The sequence below is a fragment of the Scatophagus argus genome, chromosome 18 (genome assembly GCF_020382885.2).
Source record: "Scatophagus argus isolate fScaArg1 chromosome 18, fScaArg1.pri, whole genome shotgun sequence".
Lineage (NCBI taxonomy): Eukaryota > Metazoa > Chordata > Actinopteri > Scatophagidae > Scatophagus > Scatophagus argus.
In genome coordinates this window covers 13,466,851-13,494,835 of record NC_058510.1, presented here as the reverse complement: position 1 = coordinate 13,494,835, position 27,985 = coordinate 13,466,851, and the positions used below count along the sequence as shown (strand labels likewise).

At 38.1% G+C, this 27,985-nt stretch overlaps 3 protein-coding genes across 8 annotated transcripts; 1 reads left to right on the top strand and 2 right to left on the bottom strand.

Moving 5' to 3' along the window:
• Window positions 1-557: 557 nt before the first annotated feature.
• lipib (lipase, member Ib) lies at window positions 558-9,939 on the bottom strand. 3 transcript variants are annotated; one of them, XM_046370749.1, is made up of 11 exons: window positions 7,461-9,339; window positions 7,269-7,341; window positions 6,782-7,173; window positions 6,010-6,118; window positions 5,491-5,592; window positions 4,619-4,708; window positions 4,316-4,483; window positions 4,076-4,165; window positions 3,580-3,688; window positions 2,901-3,074; window positions 561-2,338 (listed from the first exon to the last, which is right to left on the bottom strand). In XM_046370749.1, the coding sequence occupies exons 3-11, from the start codon at window positions 7,103-7,105 to the stop codon at window positions 2,254-2,256; spliced, it is 1,251 nt and encodes a 416-aa protein (XP_046226705.1). In that variant the 5' UTR covers window positions 7,106-7,173; window positions 7,269-7,341; window positions 7,461-9,339; the 3' UTR covers window positions 561-2,253. The 3 variants fall into 3 exon arrangements, with proteins under 3 accessions (XP_046226703.1, XP_046226705.1, XP_046226704.1); XM_046370747.1 differs by lacking the exons at window positions 7,269-7,341; window positions 7,461-9,339 and adding an exon at window positions 9,718-9,939 and having other exon boundaries at window positions 558-2,338; XM_046370748.1 differs by having other exon boundaries at window positions 7,269-9,339.
• A 4,846-nt stretch (window positions 9,940-14,785) lies between these two features.
• On the bottom strand, window positions 14,786-18,995 carry zgc:112408 (uncharacterized protein LOC550260 homolog). Of its 4 annotated transcripts, XR_006841382.1 has the most exons (6): window positions 18,425-18,564; window positions 18,217-18,322; window positions 17,325-17,397; window positions 16,487-16,559; window positions 16,026-16,160; window positions 14,786-15,389 (listed from the first exon to the last, which is right to left on the bottom strand). XR_006841382.1 is itself a non-coding variant. In XM_046370755.1 (5 exons), exons 2-5 carry the CDS (start codon window positions 18,295-18,297, stop codon window positions 16,103-16,105), a joined length of 285 nt encoding a protein of 94 aa, XP_046226711.1. In that variant the 5' UTR covers window positions 18,298-18,322; window positions 18,857-18,995; the 3' UTR covers window positions 14,786-16,102. The 4 variants fall into 4 exon arrangements, 3 of the variants coding, with proteins under 3 accessions (XP_046226711.1, XP_046226712.1, XP_046226710.1); XM_046370755.1 differs by lacking the exon at window positions 18,425-18,564 and adding an exon at window positions 18,857-18,995 and having other exon boundaries at window positions 14,786-16,160; XM_046370756.1 differs by lacking the exon at window positions 18,425-18,564 and adding an exon at window positions 18,840-18,921 and having other exon boundaries at window positions 14,786-16,160.
• Window positions 18,996-19,183: 188 nt separating this feature from the next.
• On the top strand, window positions 19,184-26,495 carry si:ch73-264p11.1 (uncharacterized protein LOC100000923 homolog). The gene is made up of 4 exons (XM_046370753.1): window positions 19,184-20,673; window positions 21,493-21,556; window positions 23,817-24,006; window positions 24,105-26,495. Exons 1-4 carry the CDS (start codon window positions 20,531-20,533, stop codon window positions 24,146-24,148), a joined length of 441 nt encoding a protein of 146 aa, XP_046226709.1. The 5' UTR covers window positions 19,184-20,530; the 3' UTR covers window positions 24,149-26,495.
• The last annotated feature ends 1,490 nt before the right edge of the window (window positions 26,496-27,985 follow it).

The following is a 27,985-nucleotide window of genomic DNA, read 5'->3' as shown; positions in this document are numbered from 1 at the left end:
GTTTTTTTCATGGGCTAAGTGGCTAAAGAATGGAGTTTTTGGTCACATGATACCAGTTCTTCATATATTCATATATTTGGAGGAAAACCAACTTTGTGAACCACCAAGAAAACACTTCAACTGTAATCTTTGCATCTATTTGTGAAGTTTTAATTTTTTGTCAGCTGTGTAGTTACTTATCTCATTTTCTTTGGCACTGGGTGTACCCATCATAGCCCATGATAACAAGTGTCTCACATGATAACAAGTGTGAACACACAACTGCTGATGAAGGCCACATGATGAAAAAAAGCGGTGGGCGTAGTGTGAATTTGTTTTGTCAAACTGCTCTTTGTGAAATGAAATGATGAGCTTTCAAGATTGTGCGGAGTCACTTTTTTGTGCTTGTTGCTCAAAATTTTAACAAATATGAAATGCACATTTGACTTGACAAGTTTCATTTTGAGAAAACCGGATTTTGACCTTCCTAGTTAAATCCTGCTTTTCTGACATAAAGCTCAAGAGTTCTACTTATCCCATTAATTTCTCAAAACTTTGACAATCCTGCAGTCTGAGGTTGTCTTAAAAGAAGCAAATCTGTTTTGTGTCAAAAACATTTTGAAATGAATATTTATTTCAAACCACACGTGAAAATACATAATGAAAAAAAAAAGTTTTCAGCACTGTCACATTTTTTATGAGCTGAACATCAGAGGAAATAATTTTATTGACTGCTCAGTTATGTCATCAGTCACATTATGATAAATTTACTGACTCTAAAGTCCGTTCAACTTGAAATATTGACTGAAGTAAAACCTGTTTGCTGGTGGTTCTTCTGTAGCTATTGAAACACTACAAACACTTCCTTAGCTACCCTTTGTTCAGCATAAAACTCACAATTTACAACATAACACAGTAAAACAAAACTATTATAGTATAACAGCTTATGAATGGTTACATATTGCTGTGGACAAACATCATAGCAGCGTCACTGTTGAGGCGGCAGCTCTCAGCCTGCAGTTGCCACCCTCCCATTGGGGGATGGGATTACTTTTCTTGGAACAAACTTTTAAAAGTACTTTTTAAAGAGTTTGCAGCGTGAAATAATCAGACATTTGCACTTCAGTTAGACTGACGAAGGCTGCAAACCAAAAAGTTTGGGAACTGCTGGTACAAGGCACACAGAGTAAAGCTGCAACTGAAACTGATCAAAAGAAAAACATTGAAAGATTTACCCAATATCAAAACTGCAAATGTTTGGTTTTCAGGTAAAAAAATACGATAGTGTACATGGCCAAATCTTTCCTGTAAATCGAGAATTTACTTTAATGGACTGTTCATTGAGAAACAAGATTTCATTCTGTTATATATGATGCAGAAGTTCTCAAGTGATGTCAAATGTTGTGAAGCCAGAGAAAATTAACAGCCTCTTTAAGATGAAAACTGGTCACAGACATTGTTAGGCAGAACAAGGAGAAAAGTCAGTCGTTTTCTACCCCGCAGGATGTCAAGGCAGAAATTATGTATGTATATCACTGCTGTCCTGTGAAAAACATTCCAGCTTTCCACAGGGCAGACTAACAGCCCTGTTTTTAGCTTTCTGACTTTTACAGCTAATTAACAGGTTTTTAATTTGTGTATTTTCTCACCCCTTAAAGGGACAAAAAAATTGTACTGATTATTCTACTGATTGAATGTTTCATACATTCAAAATCAACAAATTCATAGATGATCATTTCACTGAACAGCAATGATGTATTCAGGTAGTAACACAGTGAAAACATGGTCATTTGACATTTAGTTTAGTGTCAAAATACTAAATGTTGAGTAGTTTGTGTTATTATCAGTTTCACTACAGTGACACATAAAATGTTTTTTGTAGTGAAAATGCAGCCAGAGATCAAGCGAGACATTGAACATAGAGATCGAAGTCTCTCCTGCAGCAGCTTTTTCCATTCTCATTAACAAATCGCGCTGCTTCTGTTTCCAGTGTGTCTCCACAGCTTAACATGAGTCTGTCGTATCCCGTCAACCCCAGGAGAGATGTGGTTTCAATCATACATAAGGACATGTTTACTTTCCACTATGCAGGAGTTATCCTCAGCTCCAGTCAGGTAGTCTTCATCATCTAGTGAGGGGGTTGTGGATCCTCTTGTGGGACCCCAGAGGTCCATCCAGGGATGGCAGACCCAGTGGCACCCACAGGGTGTCTGGGTTGGGTAAGTTAGATGTGTTTCCATAGAAGACGAAAAAGCAGTGTGTCTCGTTCACGAGTCAGAGGCGGGAGTCACAGGGTAAAGGTCGAAATGTCACCTCCATGTTCTCCTCCATGATGATGTCGAAACGGCACATTAAAGGCCTGACCGTGAGGAAAACAGGCACACAGTTAGCTTATAATCAGCAGCTATACTGACAACTGACTGGTCTGGTCAGTCTAGCCTCTTATTTGTTTGGATTTGCTCCTTCTCTTTCTCTTTTGGGAAAGTGAGCAAAGATTTTAACTGAATAAAGTTTTTGGACCTTGGTTGGATCAAAACACCAGCATGAAGACATCACCCTGGATTTTAGCAAACTGATAGTACTAGTAATAAAAATAGTAATTTTAGATTGTTTTACAGAACAAAAGATTACATAAGTACATGCATGAGTGGCTCTTATTAAAAATGAAACAGAATTACTCAGCCACACATTTCAGGAAACTGAATTTAATTTTTAAAAAGAAACTTATTCAAAGTAATATAAAATAATCAGCATGTGTTTCACAGTTCCTGTATGACTCGTATAGATTCAATTTAATGGAAGAAGCAGAACCAGATTATATTTGTGATTTTGTTATAAAGTGTGAAAAGTTTTAAAAATGACTTAAAAATCAGCTAAAAATCCACACATCGAATGACCAGCACCGTGGGTTCAGGACTGACCTCTCTGGAAGTTCCAGTGGTGTGAAGCGTATTCGCAGCAGTCTGATTTTGTAACGAGGACCGATCACGTTGCCAGTGCTGATCCGCATGGAGATCTTCTGGACTTGCTGCAGATCCTCGTCGAACTGTGCCAGTAGCCGTGTGGAGGTGTACTGCTCAAACCGAAGGAGCTGACTGGGAGCAAAGAGGAGGAGAATTGAAATTAAATGGTGCTTCAACAGCAGACTCCTATTTTCTCCTACAATAAGGCCTTTTAAAATTTAAACTGTACATCAATTAGCAACAACATTAACACCACAGACAGGTAAAGTGAAAAAAAAACATTAATTGCGTTTGCAATGCAATGCTCTGCACAAACATCCACAATTACCAGAACCCAAGGTTTCCCTGCAGAACATTGCACTGTCAACAGATGATTAATTTTATTCACTTCACCTCAGTGGTTTTAATGTTGTGGCTGAACGGTTTGTTTGTGAGGTGTTTAATTGGACTAGGACTTCTGATTACTGACATTTTTTTTTTCTTTTTTTAAATGTCATGTAGCAGCTTCAGCGTGCAGTTTAAGCTACTAAGCTGTTCAGTCCCATAACTGTTTGTGTGAAATGAACCTGTGCAGGCTGCATCTTGTGACAGCTAGCAGTGGCAACTGGTGTTCCAGATGCTCTCCTGACAGACTTACTGGTCTATTCGAGCCTCTGTGAAGTTTCTTCCACTGTGCAGCCGGATGTAGACGACTCCCCAGCGGAGGTACTGATTCCAGGTCACCATGTCCACTCTGTAGCTCAGCTCTGCCACACACAGGACACACACGGCATTACACTCTACTCAAACACTGAAAACTGAAAAAGAAATCTTACTCATCAAACCACAAATCTTTCAACAGTGGAATGACATCATTTTAAATATTGATGCAGCAATATACTTTATTTTTCTTTTATGAAGACAGTGAATCATTACAGCAAATAAAACCTGTTTGAATGTTGTTCATAAAGTATTAAAAGTGAAAGTACTGTAACTACTACAAATAAACTAAAATGAAATGAAAAATAAAAGCAGCAAATACATTTGAGAAGCTATAAACTGCTGTTTTTTTGTTTTCAGGCACCCATGTGCACAAAAAAAAAACATTAACAGTTGAATGATATTTTCTGGTGAGACTTGTGTGTTTGACTCACTCCTGTAGGGCAGCGTGGCTGTGGTGCTGAAGAAGACTTTGGTCTGTCCGAGTTTGAGCAGAGTCTCCCTCCATTGGCTGACATCATAACCTGCAGGTGAGACCACACAGGTGATCAGACCTCCGTCTGTCATCATAAGAGCTCAGACTCTACAGCATAAAGTTTCACTGGCCTCTGGACAGTGCAAATGAGGTTCAGCTTGTCAGCGATCAGTGATCCTGCAAACATTTCACCACCTACCGAGCACAGGACAAGGAGCAGGTTTGAAGACCTCACACTGCAGACACCGCCCTTCCAGGAAGTCACTGTAGGATGAGCAGGGGTAACCTGTGAGGCTGCAGGTTCGGTTCAGAGAGCACAAGAATAGAAACACTGAGCGCTGGTGGTCACACACAAAATACGATTTACCTGTGGGAGGAAAAGACATGCTGCAGTGAGGTTAGGATTAGGGTTAGGCAAGTAATGTTTATTGTTGTGGTTAAGCCTCCAGGAAATAAATGTAATGTCCCCAATGTCTGTCTGTGTGTATGTGCGTGTGTTCACCTGCAAATATAGTTTTGGGACACCCTGGCTGATCTGCTCCACCGTTGGCATAGAAGTCAATATGACCATGAGCTCCTCTCAGTCCAAATGCTGCACATGAAAAACACAGATAATATGGATTTAGTACTGAGTGTAGCTGGCCACTGCCACATGTTGAATCATCATTTATTATTTGTTCAAAATCTCAGTTAAATATTTTTTGATAGCTTAAATTATACCTAAATGTACGGTAGTCCTGAACCTGCTGAACTGCTCAAGTACTGTGCTTTGCTTGAGTCTTTTCATGTACACTGTAGACAAAAGTATTGGGAGACCTAACCAACAGAGACTTGACATAATGACATTGCCTTCTAAATACACAAACAGCTTTGCAGCTATAACAGCTTCCTTTTGGGGAGTCTCTCCACAAAGATATTAGAGTGTTTCTGTGGGAATTTTTGCCCATCCATGCAGTGGAACATTTGTGGAGTCAGACACTGATGTTGGATGAAAAGGCCTTGTTCACAGTCTCTGTTCCAGTTCATCCCAAAGGTGTGGGATGGGGTTGAGGTCAGGACTGTGTGGGCCAGTCAAGTTCTTCCACACCAAACTCATCCAACCATGTCTTTAAGGAGCTTTGCTTTGTGCACTGGGACACAGTCATGCTGGAATAGAAAAGGGCCTTCGACAAACTGTTGCCACAAAGTTGGAAGCATAGCATTGTCCAAAATGTCTTGGTATGCTGGAGTATTAAGATTTCTCTTCACTGGAAGTGAGGGGCCGAGCCCTGAAAAACAGCCCCATACCACACCTGAAGTCAATAATAATGTGTCCCAATACGTTCGTCTATATAGTGTACTTTTTACTTCTTTAATTGTAATTTCGATGCTCACAGTTCATGTCAGTGTGAAGTACGTCCACAAACATAGCATCTGTGGGGTCCAGCCTCTCCTCAGGTGTGGCACTGGTAAACATTGGCCCTGCTGGGTCCAAACCTGGAGGGGAGGACAACATAAGCTTTTTAAAACCTTGAACATTGGAGCCAAACCCAACTTTTTTGTGCCATTGAATATGTTGTAAAAGACATCTTGCATTTAAAATTGGAACACATACAGCTTTATTTATCGTGCATGTTTTACTTATACCAGAGTTTTTGCGAATGCCTTTGAGGGTCAAAAGTTGTATTACTCTCTGAACTTGAACTTGAAATATTGTTTTTTTCTGCCTGATAGAAATTCGTTAATAATAGAATTATCAGTGAATTTAAATGTCAACACTGTTGTGCTGTCACTTTGCAAATACCGTAATTGAAAACTTCCAAACTTCTTCTTCTCCTTTTGCTGTAACATTTATTCCTGCTTTCCTCTATGTAATGTATTTATTTATTATATATTAATTATTTATTTATTTACCTGTAATGCGTCCTATCTTGCCCTTCAGGTTTGCTCCTACAAATCCTGCCAGGTGAGCTCCCAGACTGACGCCGATGAGGTGAACTGAGGTCAAAGAGGCTCCTTCCTCCTGTAGACACACAACATGTAACACATTACATCTGAGGTATATATTTTGTTTTCTCTTTTTATTCAAAATAGCAACTTTTGTACTGCTTTATTGTCTTTGTGTTGTCTCTGTTCCAGTATCTTTAAAAGATAAATTTAAACTTAAACTTAACTAAACTAAATTTTTAATTTAAGCTTTCACCTAATCAAAAGAGCTTCCTCCATTTTTCCAAAAAAACAAACAACACAGCCATAAGAGCACACAATCAGAAATGTAAGGCTTATTTGTCCAGTATTATGTATCAACTGCACAACAACACCAAAACTAGCATATTTTCAGTAAATTTGTAAACAAATGAATTGCATATTTCCACATTCAGCAGAGGCAGAGCATCATGATCCTCCCACTGGAGTCGTCATTCTTGTGTTAACTGATTTTGCTTTCTACCACCTCGTGAGGGAAATATCTGACTGTGTGTTCACTGGTTAGACTCTAACTGTGTCTGACTGCTGTTTAATGATGAGCAGGTAGTTTGTTTAGCTGTTGCTGCTGCTGGAAACACTGAGACTGAACAAAGCAGTAAATGTGCTGAAAAAAACAATTCTATGACCTAATGAAAGGCTCTGTACAGCTGCTTTTTGGGTCTGTTGCTCTGATTCCTAGATATTGACAGAACCTTCTCACCTGCATAGTGATGATGAAGCCAGTCAGGTTGTGAGCTGCCTCCCTCGTGTAGGTCACAGCAGTGAAGTAGTTGAGGTTGGCCGCCCCTTTGTTCCAGTCCACCACAATGATGTTCATGTCCTCCTGCTCGGCCAGCAGGTGGATTATGTGGTTTATCCAGATGGGTGGAGCTCCTGTGGGCCGGTAGCCGTGGATGACAAAGGCAGTCGGTCGGGAGAGGTTGAAGAGTGGCTGGGAAGACAAGTTGTGGTGATTGAGCTCGCGGCCACAGTCAAGGTTGGAGCGGGTGTAGAGCAGCAGCCGAACATACAAGCTGGTCCCCATGAAGCAATGCGTCAGGTTCAGGTCTGTGAAGTTATCACAGGACTCACCCGTCCCACTCTCCTCCTGGCCTGCACACACAGCACAGAAGATAGTTTGTGTCGTAACTTTAAGACCCTGAGTCTGGTATGGGTGTATTCTGTCATAGACAATGTACATAACACACTTGTTCAAATATCCAGAAATAAGAAGTAAACCAGGACAAAAGACATGGTCAGTCAATGTGGGATCGATGTGATCTGGACAAGCAGAGGCAAAAAATATCAAGTGAATTATGTGCAGTGCCTGAGAAAAGCTAAAGACTGTTAGTAATAATTTATAGGATAGATGTATCTAAATTATTCTTGGACAGTCAAACCTGTAAATCTGTAGTCTAATTCTGTCAGCAGAAGGTTTACAACAAAATCATCCAGGTTGTTGACAAAAATAGCTGTATTTCAGGAACACCTTTAGCCTGGTGTTTATCTGAATGTCTGTTGACATCCTCACATTCTGTCCTCTGCACAGATTAAAAGTCCAACGTCTCAGTTCAAAGTTCACACTGTCTGACTGGAAATGCTGGGATCAATTCTTTGTCTGGTAAGTGACGGTGAGTGTAATTTGGAACTCTTTAGCTCTATGATGTGAGGATTAAGCTGCCAGTGAGGGTAAGGCATAGTCTCTTTAGCCTATTTAAAGTGTCTTTTGCCTTCATGCTGGAGTATCCAGGCTCAAGACCAGCTGGTGTTTATCATGATCTGGGAGGTGAAGATTTAAATTTTGGCCTAATTAATCACTACTAACATGTGTTTCCTTTTTGTTGGTTAAATATTAATAAATGACAACATGTCCTCCGACATGTTCATTGTTTCTGCATTAGGAGGACAGACATCAGAGGGCATCATCATCGAAACTTAGCAAAGATGAAGAAACAAAAGAGTTCAGGTTAATTGGATCATGAGAAATAATTGACATAATCAAGTAGATTTTGTACTAATCTTGTTAGTGTAACTATGATTCAGTCTCATAGTGTTCCCAAAGCAGCAAACAGCATCTTAAAAGGTGTTTTTGTAATCTCACAGATGTCCACAGTCTGTCTTGTTGTGCTCTGCTCTTCTTCTCTGCTGGATGTACTGTACTGCAAGCTGGCCTCTGGCAAGCAGGGACAGAAACCAACACAGCCTGTCCAATAGATGGATTTTTTTTGCCCTGGAGACATTTTATGATTCCTGCAAAATATCTGAAATATTTGAATAGTTTTCAAAAATGGCCTGGATAGGTAAAACCATTGTGCAGTTAAAGAGCCTTGATGAATATGTAATGTGGGTGGTTGAAAATGAGGCGATTATAAATCAGATGTACGAATTGAAAATTTTCCAACTTGTTACATGACAGAATTTTGAGCTCTGTGGTTGGATGTTTCTGGTTGAAATGCGCCTTGACGAGGTAATTTCAAACCTGAAATTTAATGTCTGCCTGTTTATACACGTGGCTTTATAAAAAGAACAAGATATTTATTTCTAATCTTTTATGTTGTTGTGCAACCAGGAGAGTTTCATGAGGAACTGAACCATGGAAGAGCTCCAACTATGAGTCACGCTACATTTCCTATGGGAAAAATGAACGGGACATTTACATTTTGAACCAGAGGTGTTAAAAGATAACTCCTCTGACTTAACAAATCCTATTTCTTTGCTAAAATTTTAGCACGGTATGAAATCTTGTCCCAGTGAGGTTACAGGCAACCACAGGTACTGGGTGGATGGATAATCTGTTGTCTGTCAAGAAATCGCTACACCACAAAAGACTACAAATTATTATGTTCATCCTTTTTTTGAGGGGACGAAACAAATGAGATATAGCACCATAATCAGTGAGTTTTCGAAGTGCTGGTAGTCGGATATTTAAATTTGGGACAGAGCCAGACTAGTTAATTTCCCCTTCCTCTAGTCTTTATGCTAAGCTAAGCTAATTATCTCCTGTCTAAAGTTTCATACTTAACACACTGACATATGAGTAGTATTGATCTTTTGTCTAATTCTTAGCAAAAAAAAAGCATATAGCTATTTTCCACGATGTTAAACTATTCTTTTAAATAAATTTAAAAAAAAGTTCTGAAAGCAGGCTAACCTTCTAGCCTCAAAGTCTAGTTGAAAACACGGCTGGTTAGCAACATTAGCATCAAGGCTAATTTACGGTGGCTCTGCAATTAGCACACACGAGTGCAACACTGCCCTCAATAGGATCAGGCAGCTATAAAAAAACACCTCATCCCCGCACCACCCACCCCACCCTGAGAACATAATGGTGGAAATGGCCCCAATCCAGCCCCAAACACACACATTAGTAACCCATGAATGACTGATGATGGACTCAAAGTCTTCATTTGTGTGTGTGACCAACAGACAAAAACAGGCTTTTCCATTTTAAACTTTGCAGTTAAGCAGATGGGGGTTGACTTTAAATAATCTGTTCCTTGCTACACTTCACTAAGCTGTTTCTGTCTGCAGCCACACTTGCAGGATCAGTCCATCGTCAAAGTTACAAACTGTACTGTAAGCAGATTTGAGTTTTCAAGATGATAGAAGTTCAGCTTTCCTTTGAGAAATAAATAGAAATGTTGCTCTTCTTCTTACCTTTGCAGAGTATGAGGAGTCCCAGCAGACCCAGAAGTCTGCGGGGCAGCATCCTTCCTCTAACCACAGAGATGTAGAGCGAATGAAGTAAAGCGTCAAACAGAGAGAGAAGGAGCTCTGAATGCAGAGTGAAGGAGGGACTGATTGAACGAGGGAGGGATTTTTGTGAGAGGGAGGGCAGAGTCTTCACTTCTTACAGCAAGGATCTAGAAGGATGGAGAGCTAGAGAGGGAGGGAGTGGAGGGAACACTGATAAAGAGAAAGAATAATCACCAAAGATCTGATTAAACAAAAGGGAAAGGAAAGGAGACAGAGATGTATATGAAAACTTTGTTCAAAAGTTGAGAAATAATTCTCTACTTAAAAATTTCAAATTTGAATGAAGACGCGGAAAGTAAAGTCTATTTCTGATCTCCACAACAAAGTAAAAAAGCACTAATAGCCTCAAGAAGCTATAATATTTTTACCATGTATGAAATGACAATATAAAAACAAAGAGGTCACTCATAGTGATGAACCTTCAGCTTTATAGTTACTTTCAACTCATTGTTTAGCTGTCCAGTCCACCATTTTGCTATTTTGGTTCTCTCACCACTTTCAAAGCATCATTTTCAGACACAGCTGGCAGCTGTGTTCAGAGGAAAGGCTGTAAAATGCTGCGCTCAACTATCTGCTCAAAGAACAGACAGATGCAGTTGCAGACTAGTTGGCAAACGTAGTGGAGCATTTAGCAGCTGAAAAGCTAGATATTTCCCCTTGGGAGAAGGTTCATACAAAAAAACAGAACTAAAAGAGAGTGAACGTTCATCAAGTGGACATAAATGTGACTTCAAATGAATGATAATGTTGCTCTCTGGATATGTGAAACAGTTTGCTACCAAATTCAACATACCGTATGTGGCAAAAGATAAAAATAAAAAAAACAGTTATTGCAGTTTTAATGACACATTTGTCAACTTTTGGACTGAATTCCTTTTTTTTTTTTTTAAGTTCACGCGTTCTACTGTAGGAAGTCTTTTCATCGTTACTTTGAGATTTGATTTCCTGACAAAATAGCATGTGTAAATGGGATGAGTCGTTTTTACCCGTCATGGCATGAACAGCGTATGTGAAAAGAAAACTATGACTTCAGGCATCCAGTAAGTAATGACGGTAAGTGAGCATGCACAATACAGTGACCCTGGAAAAAGCTCACGTAAATGTTATCACTTATATCTCTGCTTTCCTGTTATCGAAATGTAAGCTGTGAAAAAGCTCTTTGATGTTGCACAAGTGGGTAGTTACAGGAACTTAAACTGTGTGAATCTCAGTGCTGACAAATATTTGAAACTGTAAATGCAGATATCAGCCTAAAAACAGGACACACAGTAGGTTTTACAGGCGTGGTTTCAAATAACATCACTGCTCTACTGTTTGTTTTCTGTCCCAAATGTTATATTTTTGGAGACTATAATCTGTTTTTTTGTGTCACTATTGAAGAACTCAATCCAGACAGCTGAAATGGTTGGAAGACAAATTATTTTCAGTAACTAGAAGGTGACTCTAGAGTGACTCTTGCTCAGTTCTTTACTGAGAAAGGAGAAGTTGTACCGTGTGAAATAATATCTTATATCTTTGTAATAGGGCAGAGACGTCTTCTGAAGTGGAACATCTGTCTATTATTATGTGCCTTTGCACTTCCTCTAAGTGTTGTACTGTTTCCTTTTTCTGCTTCGTTCCACGAAAGCCACTTTGTATATTTGCTCATGTTTGTTTGCCTCTTTTTCAGTTCTTATTTTATAATGCAAAATACAGAATGTGTTTAGAAAATGTATACTGAAGATGAAAACATTGAAACCTCATAGGTGGTCTTCAACTCTTCCTGCTCCTCGTCCCTGATTAGTGAGGCTGAAGTATGATTATGTGTAATTGTGCCGTCAAAAGCTGAAGCTACCCAAGTGATGGTTATTAATAGTTCTACAGGCTCTGACCACACTGTACCCAGCCCAGCCTGCCCTGTACTTGCACATGTAATTTTACATCCAAAGACTCTGAAAACTCTTCAGTGAAGTAGTGAAACTGAGCTGAAAGTTACAGTAATGTGAGAGTGCGCACTGAAACCTTACAATCAGTGGTTGAAAGCCAGGAGCTCAGTTTGACTACTTGAGAGAGACTAACTTGTAGATTAACAGAGGAAATACTGCTACTCCATGCCAAATCAGGATTTGCTGCAATAACAGTTTAATCTCTGATTCGCTCTGCTGACGTTGTATTTTGTTACAAATCTGATACCTGTGATCCACTAAAGAAAACAGAAAAATAGTTTTGTGTTGTCTAAAATAATTCTACACTAATCAAAAGAATGTTTGACTCCCCATACTGAATACTTAAAAGAATAGTTCAACTTTTTTGGGAAATACATTTCTTTTCGGTGGAGGTCAGCTCAACACTCATATCTGCCCATTAAATATGAAGCTACCACCAGCAGTCAGCTAGCGTAGCTTAGCATAATATCTTGCACCAGAGCTACAACAGCTAGCCTGGCTGAGTTCAAAGGTAATGAAATCTGTCTAGCTGAACCTTAAAGTCTTCTTTATTGACTCTGTACTTAAACCAAAGTGTAAAAACAACATGCCATCAAAAATAACTTTTCTCTTCTTTTCAAGCATTAGTTGGTTTCATTTGTTTTCACTGCCCAATGGGAAAGGACTTAAAAGTTGTTTACTAAGTTATCTGCAGCAGTGAACAACCTGCCATGTTAATCTCTGTCGAATTTAGTGTTGCAGTAGTTTGTAATTTTTCAAGTTTGTAATTTATCACCAAACATTTTACAAAAATCCTTTTTACTTATGATAAATTAGCAGCAATTAAGTCTCAATAGGTCGATTTTTACACTGTCCTACAATGAGGGAAAAACCAAATCTGTCAAGAGGGTAGGAAAAAGGTATCCAAAACATGTTTAATTTACAAAAATGAGAGAGATACTAAGATACTGCACATTTTCCTGCAGTTCAGCAAGGAACAGTGATTGTCAGTCAGGTTAAAGTTTAGTGTAAGGTCACAATGTCCTGGACAGTTAAAGAGCTTACCTTTAAGGTCACACCCTCTCATCAGTCACCTGACTTGGCAAACAACAGAGGCGGGCATGGATCAGCGACAGGAGATTTAAAAAACATATGGTAACTTCACTCTTAAAATGACCGGCAGCTGCAGCACGTTTGCTCTGAACGCCTCAACACTTTACAGCGGACAGATATTTTGGTTGTGCCTTGTGGCCTTATCCCAAATTCAGTTTGAGTTGCCTCATGTCTTCAGATAGTTTTGAAGCTTGTATTTGTTAACATGACCCTCTGATGTCTGCCAAGCAATTCAAAGTACGTGACTATTACCACTTTATTTAACTACATACCTCTATTCCATTACATCTCACAACCAACTAACTGTAATTTCTAGTTTCTAGTTACTTTTCTAATTGCTGGAATTTCAGATTCCAGTGATTACTGTTGGCTGAAAAGGAATAGGAATTATATGCCAATTTAATTATTTGACCTACAGTTATGGAAGTGAACCAGACAACACAGAGGCTTAAACCTTTTCTTAAACCTTTTACTATATGAGCATAAGTGCTAGGACTGGCCAACCCAGAAGCTCAATCTTTTAATTGGTATTTGGGTTAGAAATGGTCAGTTTATAGTTTGGGTTTTGTGTGATTAAGGTCAATATAAGGATTGTGAAGGAACTGTGATGCAGTAAAGAAACCAACAAATGCTGCACTTATGTTATTAGCTGAGGGGCTTCACATAAAGAATAAATGAGACAATCTGAAACTCCTGCAGCTGGATTAGAAAAGATCAGGAGGGGCTGGATGTTCTATTATAAGAGTCTTCAGCTAAAGCTGCTGAGATAATCGCAGCTAAACCCTTGAACCTGAACATATTCATGTCTCTGTTAGACAACTATTAGGTAATGATAATGGGATGATCCGACATGAATCTGTTCTCCGACACCGTGAGCTCTATTATCAGTTATAACATTCTGCGTCATGTGTTTTCCATGATAACCTCTGAGTAACAAGTTTCACATGGAGTCAAAACATATTAGCATTTAAAGAACTGGAACAACCAATAAATCAACTGGCCGTATATGTCAGCTGAGTAACAACAACCTGCCGTACAGACATGTTAGTGACATGTTTGAGGTCATTTAGAAATAGCGTCTCCAGAGTTTGTTCAGCAGAGAGCACTGACAAGCTTTCTTTCAGTTATGCTAGCTGCACAGCTTCAGGAATAAAAACATGGTCTGGATGGTGGTCGGTGCACCACATTGGTCTTAGCTATTTGATACATTTGTGTGTGCATTGCTGGTTTCCAGTGGATGTACCCTAATGTTTTTGGTGATGCCCTGGTTTTAGCTATGGCACTGCTGTGAGGTTGACATTTGTGGTTTAAAGTGAAATTAATTAAAAAAGTACTTTGCCATGGAAATTGATATTTGGAATATGGACATTCATGCTTATCACAGGATGAACTGTTACTGCTTTGGTCATCCCTTTTCCTTGCGTCACCATCAGGCAAAAATGTGATGAAATTCAATCATTTTATTATTGATATTATAAGTTAAACAGTGCTAATGATCAAATATTAGCATGCTAACCTTATGATAGTGGTCATTGTAGACATCATGCCTGCTTTGCATTATCACTGTGAGCGAGTAACCCACAGCCCTTCTAAGGATCTAAGGATTCCTATAACCTCACAGTGCTGTTAGCATGGCTGGAGATCTCTCTCCTCTCACAGGACGCATTATGGTCCAAATTCTTTAGATCTTAATTTTAGGAATCTTTATCAAAAATATGTGTTGATACTATGATGTGTGTTACACATCATAGTATCAACAAGTTACTTTAGCCACGACAGAGGAAGTGAAAAGAAACACACCACCTGTCCTGCAGAAGCTCAAACTTAATCAAAACAGCCTTGTATGCCGACAGGTGATTTCTGGCAGAAGGAGTGCAGAAACACCACAAAAACAAGCACTGAGCAATGAAAATGGTGTCAAAATTACAAAGACTTCATACATGGAATGTCAATATAAAAATGTATTTTATTAAAAAGATAGATATAAGATTAGTTTATTAGTCATTATACCAAACAAGATTGTAAAGCCAAATGTCAGCTGTAATCCCTTTATGTTACTCACAAATTAAAATTAAATTAAATGAATGAATAACAAATCTTGAAAACACAAACTTGTGAAGGAAGACTTTGAGAAGTCACAGAGCCTAAGGAAAGAAGCTGTTTTGTAGTTTGGTGCTATGGTACATATTTATCAATACAAATTAACAATCATCTTAACAGCCACAGACAATTCAAACGTTTGGCCAAAGACACATTTAATAAGCTAGTGAACTGTTGTCTTCATAAATTGGATGTTCCTCAGGATTAGACTGCTCAGCCTACTTTTTTATCTCTCTGCAGGAACATTTGGGTCCAGTGACTTGTGGAGATCTAAGGCTGATGGGAGATGAACCTGTTGAGCAGCTCTGTGGGAAGGGAGAAGACCACGATGGACGCGCTGCTCTGGACCGAGGATAAGGACTGCAGGTATCTGAGCTGGAAAGCGATTGGGGAAAGTCCTGACGCCGCCTCCTTTAAAGCATGAGACGCCTTTAGCTCTCCTTCAGCCACAATCATCTCACATACGCACAGAGAGAGGCACGTTAAGGTCACAGGATGGCAGAAAATACCTGAAAGGCTCTTTGCTTTCATGATCATAATCTGTGATGTTTCCGTTACACAACGTAATAGGTGAATTTGTCTAGTCAGTGCAGTACATGAGTAAATTCTTACCACTGCGTCAATTTTGTAATATATGTGGTTTGATCAGAGGAACCTGAAAATAGTGAATTCAGTTGGTATTTCTTATGATCAAATAAAGTGAGTTGTGAAGTCAGATACATTTTGCAGTTCTATAGAGAAGCTGCTCTGCACATTTAATGCTTGTGGATTGGATAAAACCACAACTGGGAAGCACTGACATAGAGCTGATGTCAAGTTTAATTCCAAACCATAAAAATCTCACAATATGTTTTCATGGCATTATTAAAGCACTATGCATATCACACCACAGTCTACTACTTTCAAACCTGCTGGATATGACATGTATCACATGACCCAAATTTCTGACAACCTGCACAGACATAAACACACAGTTTGTCTGTAGGTTCACTGGGATTAACTGAAACTGATGGCAAGAGCTCAGACACCCCTGTGTGTTTTTAATTTGTACACTGTGTGTGTGTGTGTGTGTGTGTGTGTGTGTTTAGATACTTTAGCCCTGGCCCTCCTGGCAGCCTCAGCCTCTGACGCCATGCAGCACTGCAGACTGACAGGGAGGATGAGGTCTTTTAGCTCCACCCGCTGCACCTGAACCCCCCACAGTCTGGATGTGGCATACAGCACCTTCTGCAGGCCGAAACAGGTAAAACAAACAGGTAAAACAAACAGGTAGAACAAACTATTTTTACGAATGAGAGGAAAAGTGCAGTATCCATACATTAATATGTAACAGTCAGATTTATTTAATCCTTTTTAAACAGGTAGTCTCATTCAGTCAAATAAAGCATGGTAAACAAGTTACCTTAAACAGTTTGCATCTCTTAGAAAATGAAATGCTCAGCTCTGTGACTCATATGTTACAATAATAAATTAGAGATACAAGCTGGGCTAGCTCATATGAAACTGATCTTGCTCTGATCAAAACAGACATAAAATAACACTCTTTCACTTACTTCCATTCTCTGTGTGACGTCCGCAGGTCCACTTTGTCGATGTCATCCAGCCAGGGGATGAACCAGAACAGACCTGCAGGGATACAGTAAGGTGAATGGATCCTGTCTTTAGCACTGGTTGTTTATTAAGACATTTTTCAGCCTTAAATACGTAAATCCAGAGTCACTAACTAATTGTCATTTCTGCAGAGGTGGAAGAAGTGCTCAGATGTTCCACTCAAAGTAACTGTTGCAGTACCACAGCTTAGAAATACTCTGTTACAACTAAAAATCTTGCATTTACATTTACCAACATAAAAATATGTATCAGCATCAAAGAATGAATGTGAACTGAGTATCATGAAGGTACTGGTTCTATTTATAAGGTTCTGCATTTCTACTCTACATTTTCTATGCTTCCTGCTCCTGTTAGAATAGCTTTAACAAAAGGCACGAAGAGGTCAAAACTCCAGTAATACAATATGTACAGTATAGTATACAGAATGACTTTATTGTCAGACCACAATGAAGGCCACAAGATGAAATACATTGGTCTGACTATAAAGTTGTTCTATGTACTGCAAGCATTTCCATAGTTTTGACCTTTTCAGACTTTTTCCTTTCTCCATCCAATCTGAAAGCAGATGAAGTTTTACCAGGCTTCAAAGCCTTATTAGACAACTTTCTTTGGATATGGCTTACTATATACCAGAGGAAGGTATTTATCGCCGCAGTTTTATACGAATATCATGACTGGATAAAGAAAGATCACAGCTAGAAAAAACCTCCTGCCTTGACAGTACTATTGCTGTAGCATAGAAGAGTCTGTCTGACTAAAGAGACATGATTTGTGCTGTACCAGGTCCTTTGGCTCGTCCTTTAAGAATGCGGCCCAGTCTGAAGATAACAGCCCTCTCATACTCCTGGATGACCTGCAAGACAACACATGTTGTTGTCAGTTCATCGATTAGGTTCTTTTCTCTTTTAATATTGTCGCGAATTAAAATAGCTTTGCGTTTTCCTGACAGGGTTTCAAGACTTCACCTTGAGAAAGTGTTATTACCACTTTTCATTATTTTCTGACATTTTACAGACTAAATAAAGTAATTGTTAGTTGCAACCCTTTCATTTAGTGCAATATACATGTTTCTGTTCATTTTCCCATGCGCACATGTTTCCTCCAGTCCAGTTCTATCTCATCTAATTTTATCTTTAAAAAGAACAATAAACAAGATGACACAAATACACATTCACATCAGCCTCTTTGGAATAGGGTTACAGCTAATAAACATTATCATTGTCAGCTATTTTCTCAATTAATCAACTCACTGCTTAGTCCAAAAGCAGCAGAAAAACACCCATCGCAAGTTTCCAGAGCCCAAAGTGCTGCCTGTATGTTGCTTGTTTGTCCAACAGTCCAAAACCTATTTAAATTATCGTTTGTAAAACATCATAATCATAATCAGAACTCCTTTATTTATCCCCACAGGGAAAATCTTCATAATACATTTATATTTTCAGTCCCTTGGCTAAATACCTACTGACTAATTGTTCAAGCTCTATTTTGGAAACAAAAACTGATTGAAATATGCTTTCTTACTCCACTATTTCAGAAAATATCACTATATCAGTTTTATTTATTTTGTGTGTCAGGTCTCACACACAAAAAAAACCTCTCAATTAAAACCTCAAATTTTCTGTGTGTGGGCAGAAGAATCTTTGTTTCCTGGCTGATGTTTCTGTCAGATCACCTTAGCACACATCCAGCCAGTGAGGGGGAAGGTGAACAGGATGAAGGCCAGGGACAGCAGGGTCAGCACCGCCCCGAACATGTCCAACACACCAACAAAAACTTAGCTGGAAAGAAATGAGTGAAGCTGCTGAAGAAGTTAAACTTTTAAATGGCTGAACAAAACAAAGGCCAGAAAAAGTACAACTAATTTACTTTACACGACTGACCTTTAGCTTTGAGTTTGTCATTTTCAGCAACAAATTCATCCGCTGGGACCACTCCAACTCTATTAACACCAGGCATTACTCTCCGTGTCACAGCTAAATTACGTTTTAATTAATTTATTATTATTATATTGTTATTTATTTTTTTTTTAATTAATTTATTTAGTTGTTGATAACAAAACCGGCGAATATTTTCCTTACTGTCAAGCCATTAGTGATAACAAGGATTAAACTAGCTGTTATGGCGGTTGGTCCGCCCCTTGGATTCCGCGTCACGTTGCCTCGCAACACGGACACGCCCCCCCCGTTTAAAAATATACAAATAAAAGCACAAACTAACAGGGACAACGTCTGTATATAGTATACTGATATGTACTTTTAGTGGTAGGTTGGTGACATTCATTTTTCTCTACCACACCTTCTCTTGAGCCTGACCTGCTCGCTGACTGCAGCTCCGTAAGACCACTCAGCTCTTCCCACCGCAGCTAATAGACCCACAGTCTAATAGACCCAACGTCTATTAGCCCGAGTCCAAAGTCCCGCCCGGGGGCCAGTCACAGCATAATCATGAGACACCATGAAGAGGTCATTGACAGTTCCCCACAGGAGAACATCGCTGCGCAAATGAAGAGTCGTGCAACAACTTTCGCATCTCTTTTTGTGGAATTTAACAGACGCTTTCAGGATTTTACAGTTATTGAAAAGGACATGTTGCTTTTCTCTTCTCCCTTCGGTGTGGACACCTGATGATGCTCCTCCACAACTGCAGCTGGAGCCAGCAGCCAGCAGCTTTCTCTTGTTGACCTTTACTCGCAGCTGGATAAAGGCAGGTTTAAAGAAATGCGAATATTTGCTAAGAAAATGCTGAGCTTATTCGGCTCCACATATTTGTGTTAGCAGACATTCTCTGTCGTGAACTTAAACAAGAACCGATTTAAGTCAAGACTAAGTATGTCCCACTTACGTGACATTTTACGCGTCTCAACCACAGCCCTCAAACCAAAGCATAACAGTCCAGACCAGACCTGGCCTCTTGACTGAAATTCAGATCTCATTATATAAAATCTAGAAATCTGTCTATAAAATCTTCATCTATGAATTAAGCTCAAACACCTGCTGTTCTCTTGGGCTTGTTAACAGCGGTAGTTTGAATGTGTGAATGCATAAATTAATGTTGTTGTTTTTTAAATTATTATTACTTTTGTTTTGTTTTGGTTTTTATGGCTCTGTTTAAATGTTGCACATTGAGTTTTTTTCTGTAATGAAATGTGCTCTATAAATAAAACACAATTTCCTGCATTTTTACACCTAATTACTTTTGTTCAGCCTTCTGAGAAACATGCAAATAAAAGCCATGTACTAGTTTAATTTGGGGTGTACATGCACTTACACAGGTACTCCCTTTAAGTGCTTTTTACTCCACTACATTTATTTAATCATCTTAGTTACTTTGCTGATTCAGACTACTTCTACAAAATCTTATAAAGAAAACAAATTCGGGTGTGTTGTCACAGATTGAGCTACTCAGTAGTAAATTTAACTCCACATTCACTGACAACAACACTAAAGTGATAAGCATATTAATATATGTCAGTAATTATACTTTCCATCATTTTATCAGTCCAGTCCATCAGTGCACTTTAAACTGTGGTTTTGAGAAATGGTGTTCTACAAATAAGCGGAAAATTTCTTTTGTTCACTCTGACATATGAATTTCCTTCATTTGGAGATCAAGGAAATCTTGTTGTCTCACTTTTTTTTTCTCTGTCGTTTGCTTTCCTTCTCTCTCTCACACACACAGATACTCACACAAACACTTCCTGTGAAACTGTCATTGTGTTCTTTTGGCTGTGCGTAATACATCTTGTGTGTTGAGCACTGACCGCCGTCTGTCTCCTTCCTTTTACGCTCTCTGCTTCAAACCCAACAGACTTTGAAGAACAAAATTAGTAACATCAGTGCTGCATTTGTTCATACTTACTACAAGCACCTGTACGGTACTTGAATTAAAGCTCATTTGGGATGCAGACCTGCTGTTTTTAGACATGTAGCTGAGCTGAGAAAACAGAAGTTGGTGAAACGTGTTTGGTACGGTGGACGTGTGATGACATGGCAGCAGCTATGCCATTGTGCTACCACGGTGCCATCAGCAGGAAGGAATGTGAGGATATCCTGGGAAAGAAGAACAAGGATGGAGCCTACCTGATCCGAAACAGTGAGACCATCCAGGGAGCCATGTGTCTCTGCGTTTAGTGAGTAGTCTGCACTCTGCATTGGTTGGTTAAAATTAAATGTGTATGAGTAACATTACAGAAGAAACATGAAATCTCTGAAGCAATAAGATGCAAAGAAAGAAAGAAAGAAAATATAAACTTTCCTTTTGTATTAAAATATATTTATACATGTGCTTGAAGAAAGAACTTAATCTTTTGGCAGCAATTCCTGACTGCTAGAATTTACAAAGCTTGGTTTATGAAAATGTTTGTCCAAGCAGATATTTTATTGCAATCATGCTAATAAGCTCTGTTCACACAATCTGACAAAATTCAATTCCCCCCTCTCATTTTTAAATGCAAAACTGAACAAGAGATTATCCATATTTTGATGTCTTGTCAAGGTCAAAATAAACAAGAAATGCATATAATGTAAATGTACAGTGTAGAATTTTTTCATACTTTGCAATTAGTTAGATGGAATTAAATATACCTTTGTGTCCATTTTTCTAACAGAGTCTTCATTTTGTTGTGGTCTAGTGAGGTTCCGTTGTGGTTGGTTACTGCATCTGCCTCTATGTCATTTTCTATTTCATGTGTACAGTATTTATGCATAATGCAACACACAAAATAATTCTTATGCAGCAACAGTTTTAAAAGGTGATTCTGATGAGAGAGAAAAATGTCTTTCCTTCTGGCCTTTGTGGGCCTTGAAGGAAGATCAAAACAAATGTGCTCAGTTTGTCCAGAAGCTGCACAGATGTTTTGTCATCCATATCTATAACTAACTCTTATTCATTGTAGTGCACGGTTCAACTTCTGCAAAATTGTGTTTCAGCAATATGTTTATCTTTGCAGTAAAAAGAGGGTGGTGTATACCTACAGACTGCTGCAGACGCACAGCGGACAATATACTCTCCTGGTAAAGACACACACACTCACACACGCATACACAATATCAGGGCATATAATCCGAATAATCCCTCGCAATATATGATTATTTGCGTTTTCAGATTTTATTTATGTAGTTGACTGTCCTATTTTCTGTTAATTTCCCTACATTAGGGTCAAAATGCTCTTACAACAGACAAATCATCAATCAATCAGACAAAACATTTACATGTGTTGACTGAGCAGTTTGATGTGCTGTAGAATGTAAACGATCACCAGGTTGCGATACAACAGTGAAGACATTACCTCTGCATTCTCAAAAGCAACCATAGCTGTGCATGCAGAAATACCACAATTCAAGCAGAAAACCAAAACCAAACCAAGTGCTTTGACCAGTCTTCTGCTGCTGAACTGACTCAAGTCTGACAGACAGAGTACAAATGCATCAGCACAGGTGGCATCAGAAACACATCCTCAGTAAGTCGCATGTACAAACTTAAAAAGGCACACAACACTAAACACCACATAGTTCATATCATCCACTCTTTTGGTCTCTATATATTTTCTTACACTAAAAATCAATTGCACAACATTGAAATTAATTACCAGAGAAGCAACCTGACTGTTACTAAGTACATTTACTCTTTCAATTCAGGGTACTTGTACTTTGATGTAAACAGAACTCCTTGTGCACATCCAGTGTTTGCAGTCAGGTGTTGGTCAGTTGTTGGAATAACTAAAGAGAGGGTCAAAATTAACTGTTGCACACTGAAAGGACTTTACTGGGACTTTATTAGGAGCAAATAAAGTGTTTTGTCTGTAGCTACTTCAGGCGTGTTCAGCACATGATTGGGTCACTTGACTTTCTTTTTTCAAGGCATTCCTTTAATGGTTTGTCAACATGAACATTTATAAAAAAAAAAGGAAATATACATTTGAGATAATTCACTTGAGTGTTTTCATGTTGTGCTGCTTTTTCTCTGCTTTTTCTCAGAGTCACATATTGTGTTTTTTTACTCCACAATATTTGTCTCACAGCTTTAACTTGTTGCTTTTCCTGTTTTTCAGACCCTTATTGTCCACTGATTTGGTTTTGATTGAAAGTTTGTGTTAAACTGAAGCATGAAGTGTCCCCTCATGATGAGAAAAACTCTCCTCCTTTTAAGCTAAACATCTACAGCAGTAAAATGTAATATTCATCCAAAACCATCAAATATAATAGTAAAACACTGACAAGGAACATTTGACTGCATTATGTACTTTACCTTTGATGCTTGAAGTACATTTTGCTGATAATGCTTTACACAGGATCTTTAATTTACAATCAAAATACATGTAAACTAAGTTTTAAAATCCAGTCTCCTTCTGCCAACATCATCAGCTGATCATGACACTGACAACTTCTATGAATTTACAACATTTGAAGTTCCTTGTATTTGCTTTTACTACGAACAACAAGCAGCCTGAACAAACTGGGCAAAAACAAGTTTTCCTTTCTCTGAATAAGAAGATGAAACAGATATCAAAGGTCAGACCATTCTGGGTGTCTTTAGAGGAACATTTCAGACCCAAAGTGGAAACTCAGTAGTTATCAGGTTCAGCCCCACATCACAGGAAACTCCTCTGACGTCAATTTAAACACAAATGCTTCTCTCACAACTCTCAGTGTGCTACACTTACAGACTGGGCTGGCAGACATTATTTTTAGGAGCACTTTTTTCCACTCAAAGTATGAGTGAACTAATTCTAATTGCAACTGCAAATAGTCTTGTTTCACCTACAGATGGGTGGCCTGCTATTTTTAGTCATCGAGTTCAAACGAAATGTCAACTGATCATGCAAGAGTTTAGAGACACAATTTCAGCTAGATTTTGATTTGAGCAATGAATTTATTTGTCATTTAGGTATTTACCGTTCTTCTACATCAACATGTTTCATTTTGTCTGCAGTTGGCAATTGTTTTATATAGTTTGTAACTTTAAAAGCAATACATCTTTTGTTATTTCCTGACCCTTTGTGGACAATATAACTAATTGATTAACCAAGAACAAAGTTTGCAGATTAGTCAGTGAAAAATAATTATTAGTTGCAGCCAGATTCAATTTTCATGTCAGACTTTTCTTTCAGAAAAAAAACCCAAATGAATAAATAATGTGGGAAATAAAAGTGTTTCACAAACTTTTAAAATCACAATCAAGCATCACAAACACAGCTGCAGCGCAGGAAAATTCATTTGCTTTCACACTCATTTTTTTTCCATGTTTATTTCATCGGTGTTATTATTCCTTCAGACAGCCGGAGGTCTTGAGGAGACATATTTTAAGACTTTGGATGACCTGATCCATCACTATAAAAGAAGAAATCAGGGTTTGGCCATGCATCTGCGCCACTCTGTCAAAAGGAAGACAGCCATGTTGATCAGTGAGCAAAAACAACCTGAGCAAGAGTTGCCTTTACCTGAAGAAGAACATGACTATGAGAGTATGTTATATATATATATATATATATTTTTTTGTCATCTTTTCACAACATCTTCTTTGGTTTGTTGTATATTTGACCTCTTCTCTGTTTACTTGCAGATGCTCCTGAATCATCTGAATATGTTGAAGTCCTGCCTCCTTGAACTTCTCTGAACACTTGAGGAGTGTGTCAAAGACATTTTCAGGGAAAACGTTTGAACTATGGTTGCTTAGAGAAAGAAGACACATACTGAACTGAATTCTAATGAATGAATAAGGAATGTAGACAAGTGGACAAATGCTGAAGAAAGGAGATCGTCATTTGCTTGTGCTGCGGTAATTCTGTGGTTTTATTTTTTCCTCCTGCTGTTAGCTCGCAAGTGACAGCTTCAGGTACAGCAGTCTCAGTCAGTTCACTGAGGTCCACAATGAAATATTTAACAACTGGTGGTTGTGTTCCAGTGAGTTCTGGTTCTGACATTTAAAGTTCCCAGTTCTAATCAAATTGCAAATATGAAAAGCTTTATGTCAAGTATTATACTATAGATGACAAACACAGCTAAACGTTATACCTGCATTATTATCAGCATGTTGTTACGTTGCACTGCTGATATGGTTGTAGTCCATTGACTCTCAGGTTAGTAAGATAACGTGTGTTGACTGATCATTTGCATATGACTCATACAAAATTTGATGCACATGGAAACTCTTGACTGATTAGTGGAAGTCCTTGCTGCAAATGTATTCATACTATAAGAAACTACCTGCTATCTAGTTCTTCTAATTGAATGTCAGTTCCAGTTTATCTCAGTCCTGGCCTTACTGGCATGCTTTTTACATTTATTAACAGTCATGTAGGCCACAGTTTCTCTTTTTTAAAACTGTTTTAACCACAACTTGCAACTTCTGAGCTTAAAGACAATCTAAGAGTCAATAGGCCAATATTATTATATGTTCTAACCATCAGAAACACCCAGACCTTGTTTCCTTTCAGGTGCTACTATTACTTTTATTTCTTTTTCTTTTTTTTTAATGACTTCATCTGAAGCAGGAAGCATCACACAACAAAATCCTATCTGAAAAGGGACATGAATGTATAGTTTCACCTCAACAGGCTCAGTAACTTCCTAAAACTGCTGCTTACTGCAATTCAGGAGGAAGTAGTACATTTGCTGGAGACTGTTTTCATCGGCAGATTACCGGTAATCCATATTTGGTGCTTTCAGTGCAAGCCAATCAATCAGGAAATTATGTTACGTTGATTTTTTAAAATTGATTAAACAAAAAGGTTGTCTGACTGCACTGACCCACAAAATATAGATTTATCTTGGTTTGTGCAGGTCCAAATGTTATTAGGCAAAGCAAGATGCCACAATTTTTTTTTTTTTTTTTTTATTTTGTGATATCTGGAGAGGATGTACTTTTCCATAATCTAAGGGTCACTTGTGCAGCTGTGACCATGCATACATTTATTATTTGTACAGTCATATTTCTATATGTTCGGTAATTCTGTTAGGTCTCCCAAAAGTCATATTCTTGGTAATACAGATACCGTCGTGCCCCACCACACCACCTTGCTTATCTTAACAGGCCATTTTCCATCAAAACTGATCAACTTATTTAATCAGTTCTTGAGTCTTAAACTCTCAACTAATAATACTTAAAAAATATTGAAACCAATGTTGTTCTGGTCAAGATCCTACAGTATCCATGTATGAGATATCCCATGCTATAGATTCCATGGATGAATTATGCTGTGATGGTTTTTCACAGAGCACAAGAACAATATTTAGGGTTGTCTGACGTTCATTAGCATAGGTGAGACAAAGGTGAGTGGTGGAGAGGTGGCGGAGATTATTGTGATCAATATACAATTGAGTGATAAAATGATGTTTTGATGAATGAAGGAAAAAATCAGATCAGTTTTTATTCTCTTTATTTTATTTTAAACTTAATTTTTAATTCCAGTTTTAATAACTTTCACTATGTCCCCTGTTGCACTGTGCTCTTTTTTCAGCTGTGTCTACGTTTATGTAATTATAGTAATTGAACAAAGTTAAGTTAAATAAGAATCAAACAAATGTTTTACATCATCTTGGTAATTAATCCAATAAGAAGGGAAAGAAGGATAAATAGGATCAGATAAAAATATAAAAAAGGATCAGAGAGGTTGTGTGTGAGTGTGTACAGCTGTATAGAGTATATGCACAAAGAAATGAGATGAGTTGGGAAGACAGAGGAACGTGTTTGATTGTAAATGTGTAGACAGAGTCATTGTATTAGTAGAGCCGTAGTGGAGATTACGCCTGTTAATAAATGTATAGTGTTTATTCTCTCATTGTCAAAAATCTGTTAACTGCATGTGAGCCTGTAATTGATTTCTTGTTTACATTTTCTGTCCTCTGCTGTTAACGTTAAACATTAACCCAATGAGGTGCGGGTAAAACCGGCCTATTTAGGTACATGTGTGAACTTGCTCTGTCTCTATGAAACTAAAAAATAATTATCACACCTACGTCTTCTTCTGTTCTTTTTCTGGGAGACTGAACATTTACAGTTAATCAGCATTGACTTGTGGCTGTGACTTCTGGTCTGGCTGCTGCTGCATTTGGATGCTCAGCACTGGTGTTGCTTTATTTTTGCCACTGTCACATTTCAGCCACTTCTCAATTGTTTGTGCTTTTATTTGAGTATAGAAAAATAAAAACATATTTATTTCTGTTACTGCAGACAATTTAAAATGAGGAAATTATGTTATATTAATGGAACTCTTTTGGTTTTTGAGGTGACAATAAAATCTTTCCTCAGATCCTGTAAATATGAATCTACATTTTTATTGTTTTTTTGTGCGAGTTAAGTTTCAGTCTCGCAGCCACAACGAAATAGAAACTCTTAGACTTTCCATCATTTCCTTAATTTGTATTGTGATGTTAAAATTACAACTCAAGAAGCTTCCTTTTGTTCATGCTGTCCAAATAGACTGAAGAGATGCACGTGTTACCTTACCAGACCACCTCAGTGTAGCGTGGTATATCAAAAATGTGATCGCCACACCTCCTGTGTCTGTTCTCACATCCCTCCATTACAAGCTGCTCACAAGCCACTTTTTTGAGCATTTTCAAGATTATATTTCATTCATTTTGCTTTTTTTGGAAGATGTATGCGGTGCTGCACGTTTGAAGTGAATGCATGTCTCTAATGTCTTTGATTTGTGTGCAATTTCTGGCCAATGAAGTGCAGAGGAAAACAACAAAGACACATAAAAAGAAAGCAGAAAAGGTCAGTGGTCGGTTTCGAGAGTGTAAGCTCTGTCTAACCACAGTTTCCACACACAGACACAGAAGCAGGTACATATCTACAACACAACACAACACAACACAACCGCACACACATGCGTGCATGTATCATCAGCCAAATTCAGCAGGAAAATTTTAATTTTATGAGACCAGATTGTGCAGGGTGTGATTTCCATGACTGAAACTAAAGTCCTAATTTATTAAGATATGAGGAGTGTCTTCAAAATCACCATTAAGAAAAATCTTTGACTGGCAAGTGTATGTGTCTTTTGAAATGCTACAACGCTGTATATGTCAGCTGAAAAGTAGAAGTTAGGCATTGTTGCATGTCTGTTTTTCTGTTTTCTGTCTGTAGGTCTGCATCATAAATAAAATACCAAATAAAACTAACAAGAGAATGCAGTTCAGAAATGCCAAATGTTTAAGAACTGTAATGTTTCCAATTTATTGTTTGTTCTCCAGGGAAAACTGATAAGTTAATTTTTAAATAATAAATGTGCATATACTCTGTCTTCTGTGTTTTGTAAATAGGATGGACAAAGCATAAAAAGAAAAAAATTGCAACAAAACCAGAAAATTGAAACATCAGAACTGAGTTTAAAGACAAAGCTCTTGTATTAACAAATAGATGTATATTAATACATTCAACATATATAACCTGATAATTAAATAGAATTTTATTTTATGTTACTTTTAAATAGTTTC

What these genes read in the sequence shown, in the direction of transcription:
- lipib (XM_046370747.1), bottom strand. Translation starts at nt 9,769, where the DNA reads ATGCTGCCCCGCAGACTTCTGGGTCTGCTGGGACTCCTCATACTCTGC. An exon ending in CAAGATAGGACGCATTACAG is followed by an intron (nt 5,593 to 6,009) that starts GTAAATAAATAA and finishes CCTCCCCTCCAG; the next exon opens with GTTTGGACCCAGCAGGGCCA. An exon ending in ACAGAGGCTCGAATAGACCA is followed by an intron (nt 3,075 to 3,579) that starts GTAAGTCTGTCA and finishes CTTTGCTCCCAG; the next exon opens with TCAGCTCCTTCGGTTTGAGC.
- zgc:112408 (XM_046370755.1), bottom strand. Translation starts at nt 18,297, where the DNA reads ATGTTCGGGGCGGTGCTGACCCTGCTGTCCCTGGCCTTCATCCTGTTC. An exon ending in AGGACGAGCCAAAGGACCTG is followed by an intron (nt 16,560 to 17,324) that starts GTACAGCACAAA and finishes GTATCCCTGCAG; the next exon opens with GTCTGTTCTGGTTCATCCCC. An exon ending in ACGTCACACAGAGAATGGAA is followed by an intron (nt 16,161 to 16,486) that starts GTAAGTGAAAGA and finishes TTCGGCCTGCAG; the next exon opens with AAGGTGCTGTATGCCACATC.
- si:ch73-264p11.1 (XM_046370753.1), top strand. Translation starts at nt 20,531, where the DNA reads ATGGCAGCAGCTATGCCATTGTGCTACCACGGTGCCATCAGCAGGAAG. An exon ending in GCCATGTGTCTCTGCGTTTA is followed by an intron (nt 20,674 to 21,492) that starts GTGAGTAGTCTG and finishes TTATCTTTGCAG; the next exon opens with TAAAAAGAGGGTGGTGTATA. An exon ending in AGAAGAACATGACTATGAGA is followed by an intron (nt 24,007 to 24,104) that starts GTATGTTATATA and finishes GTTTACTTGCAG; the next exon opens with ATGCTCCTGAATCATCTGAA.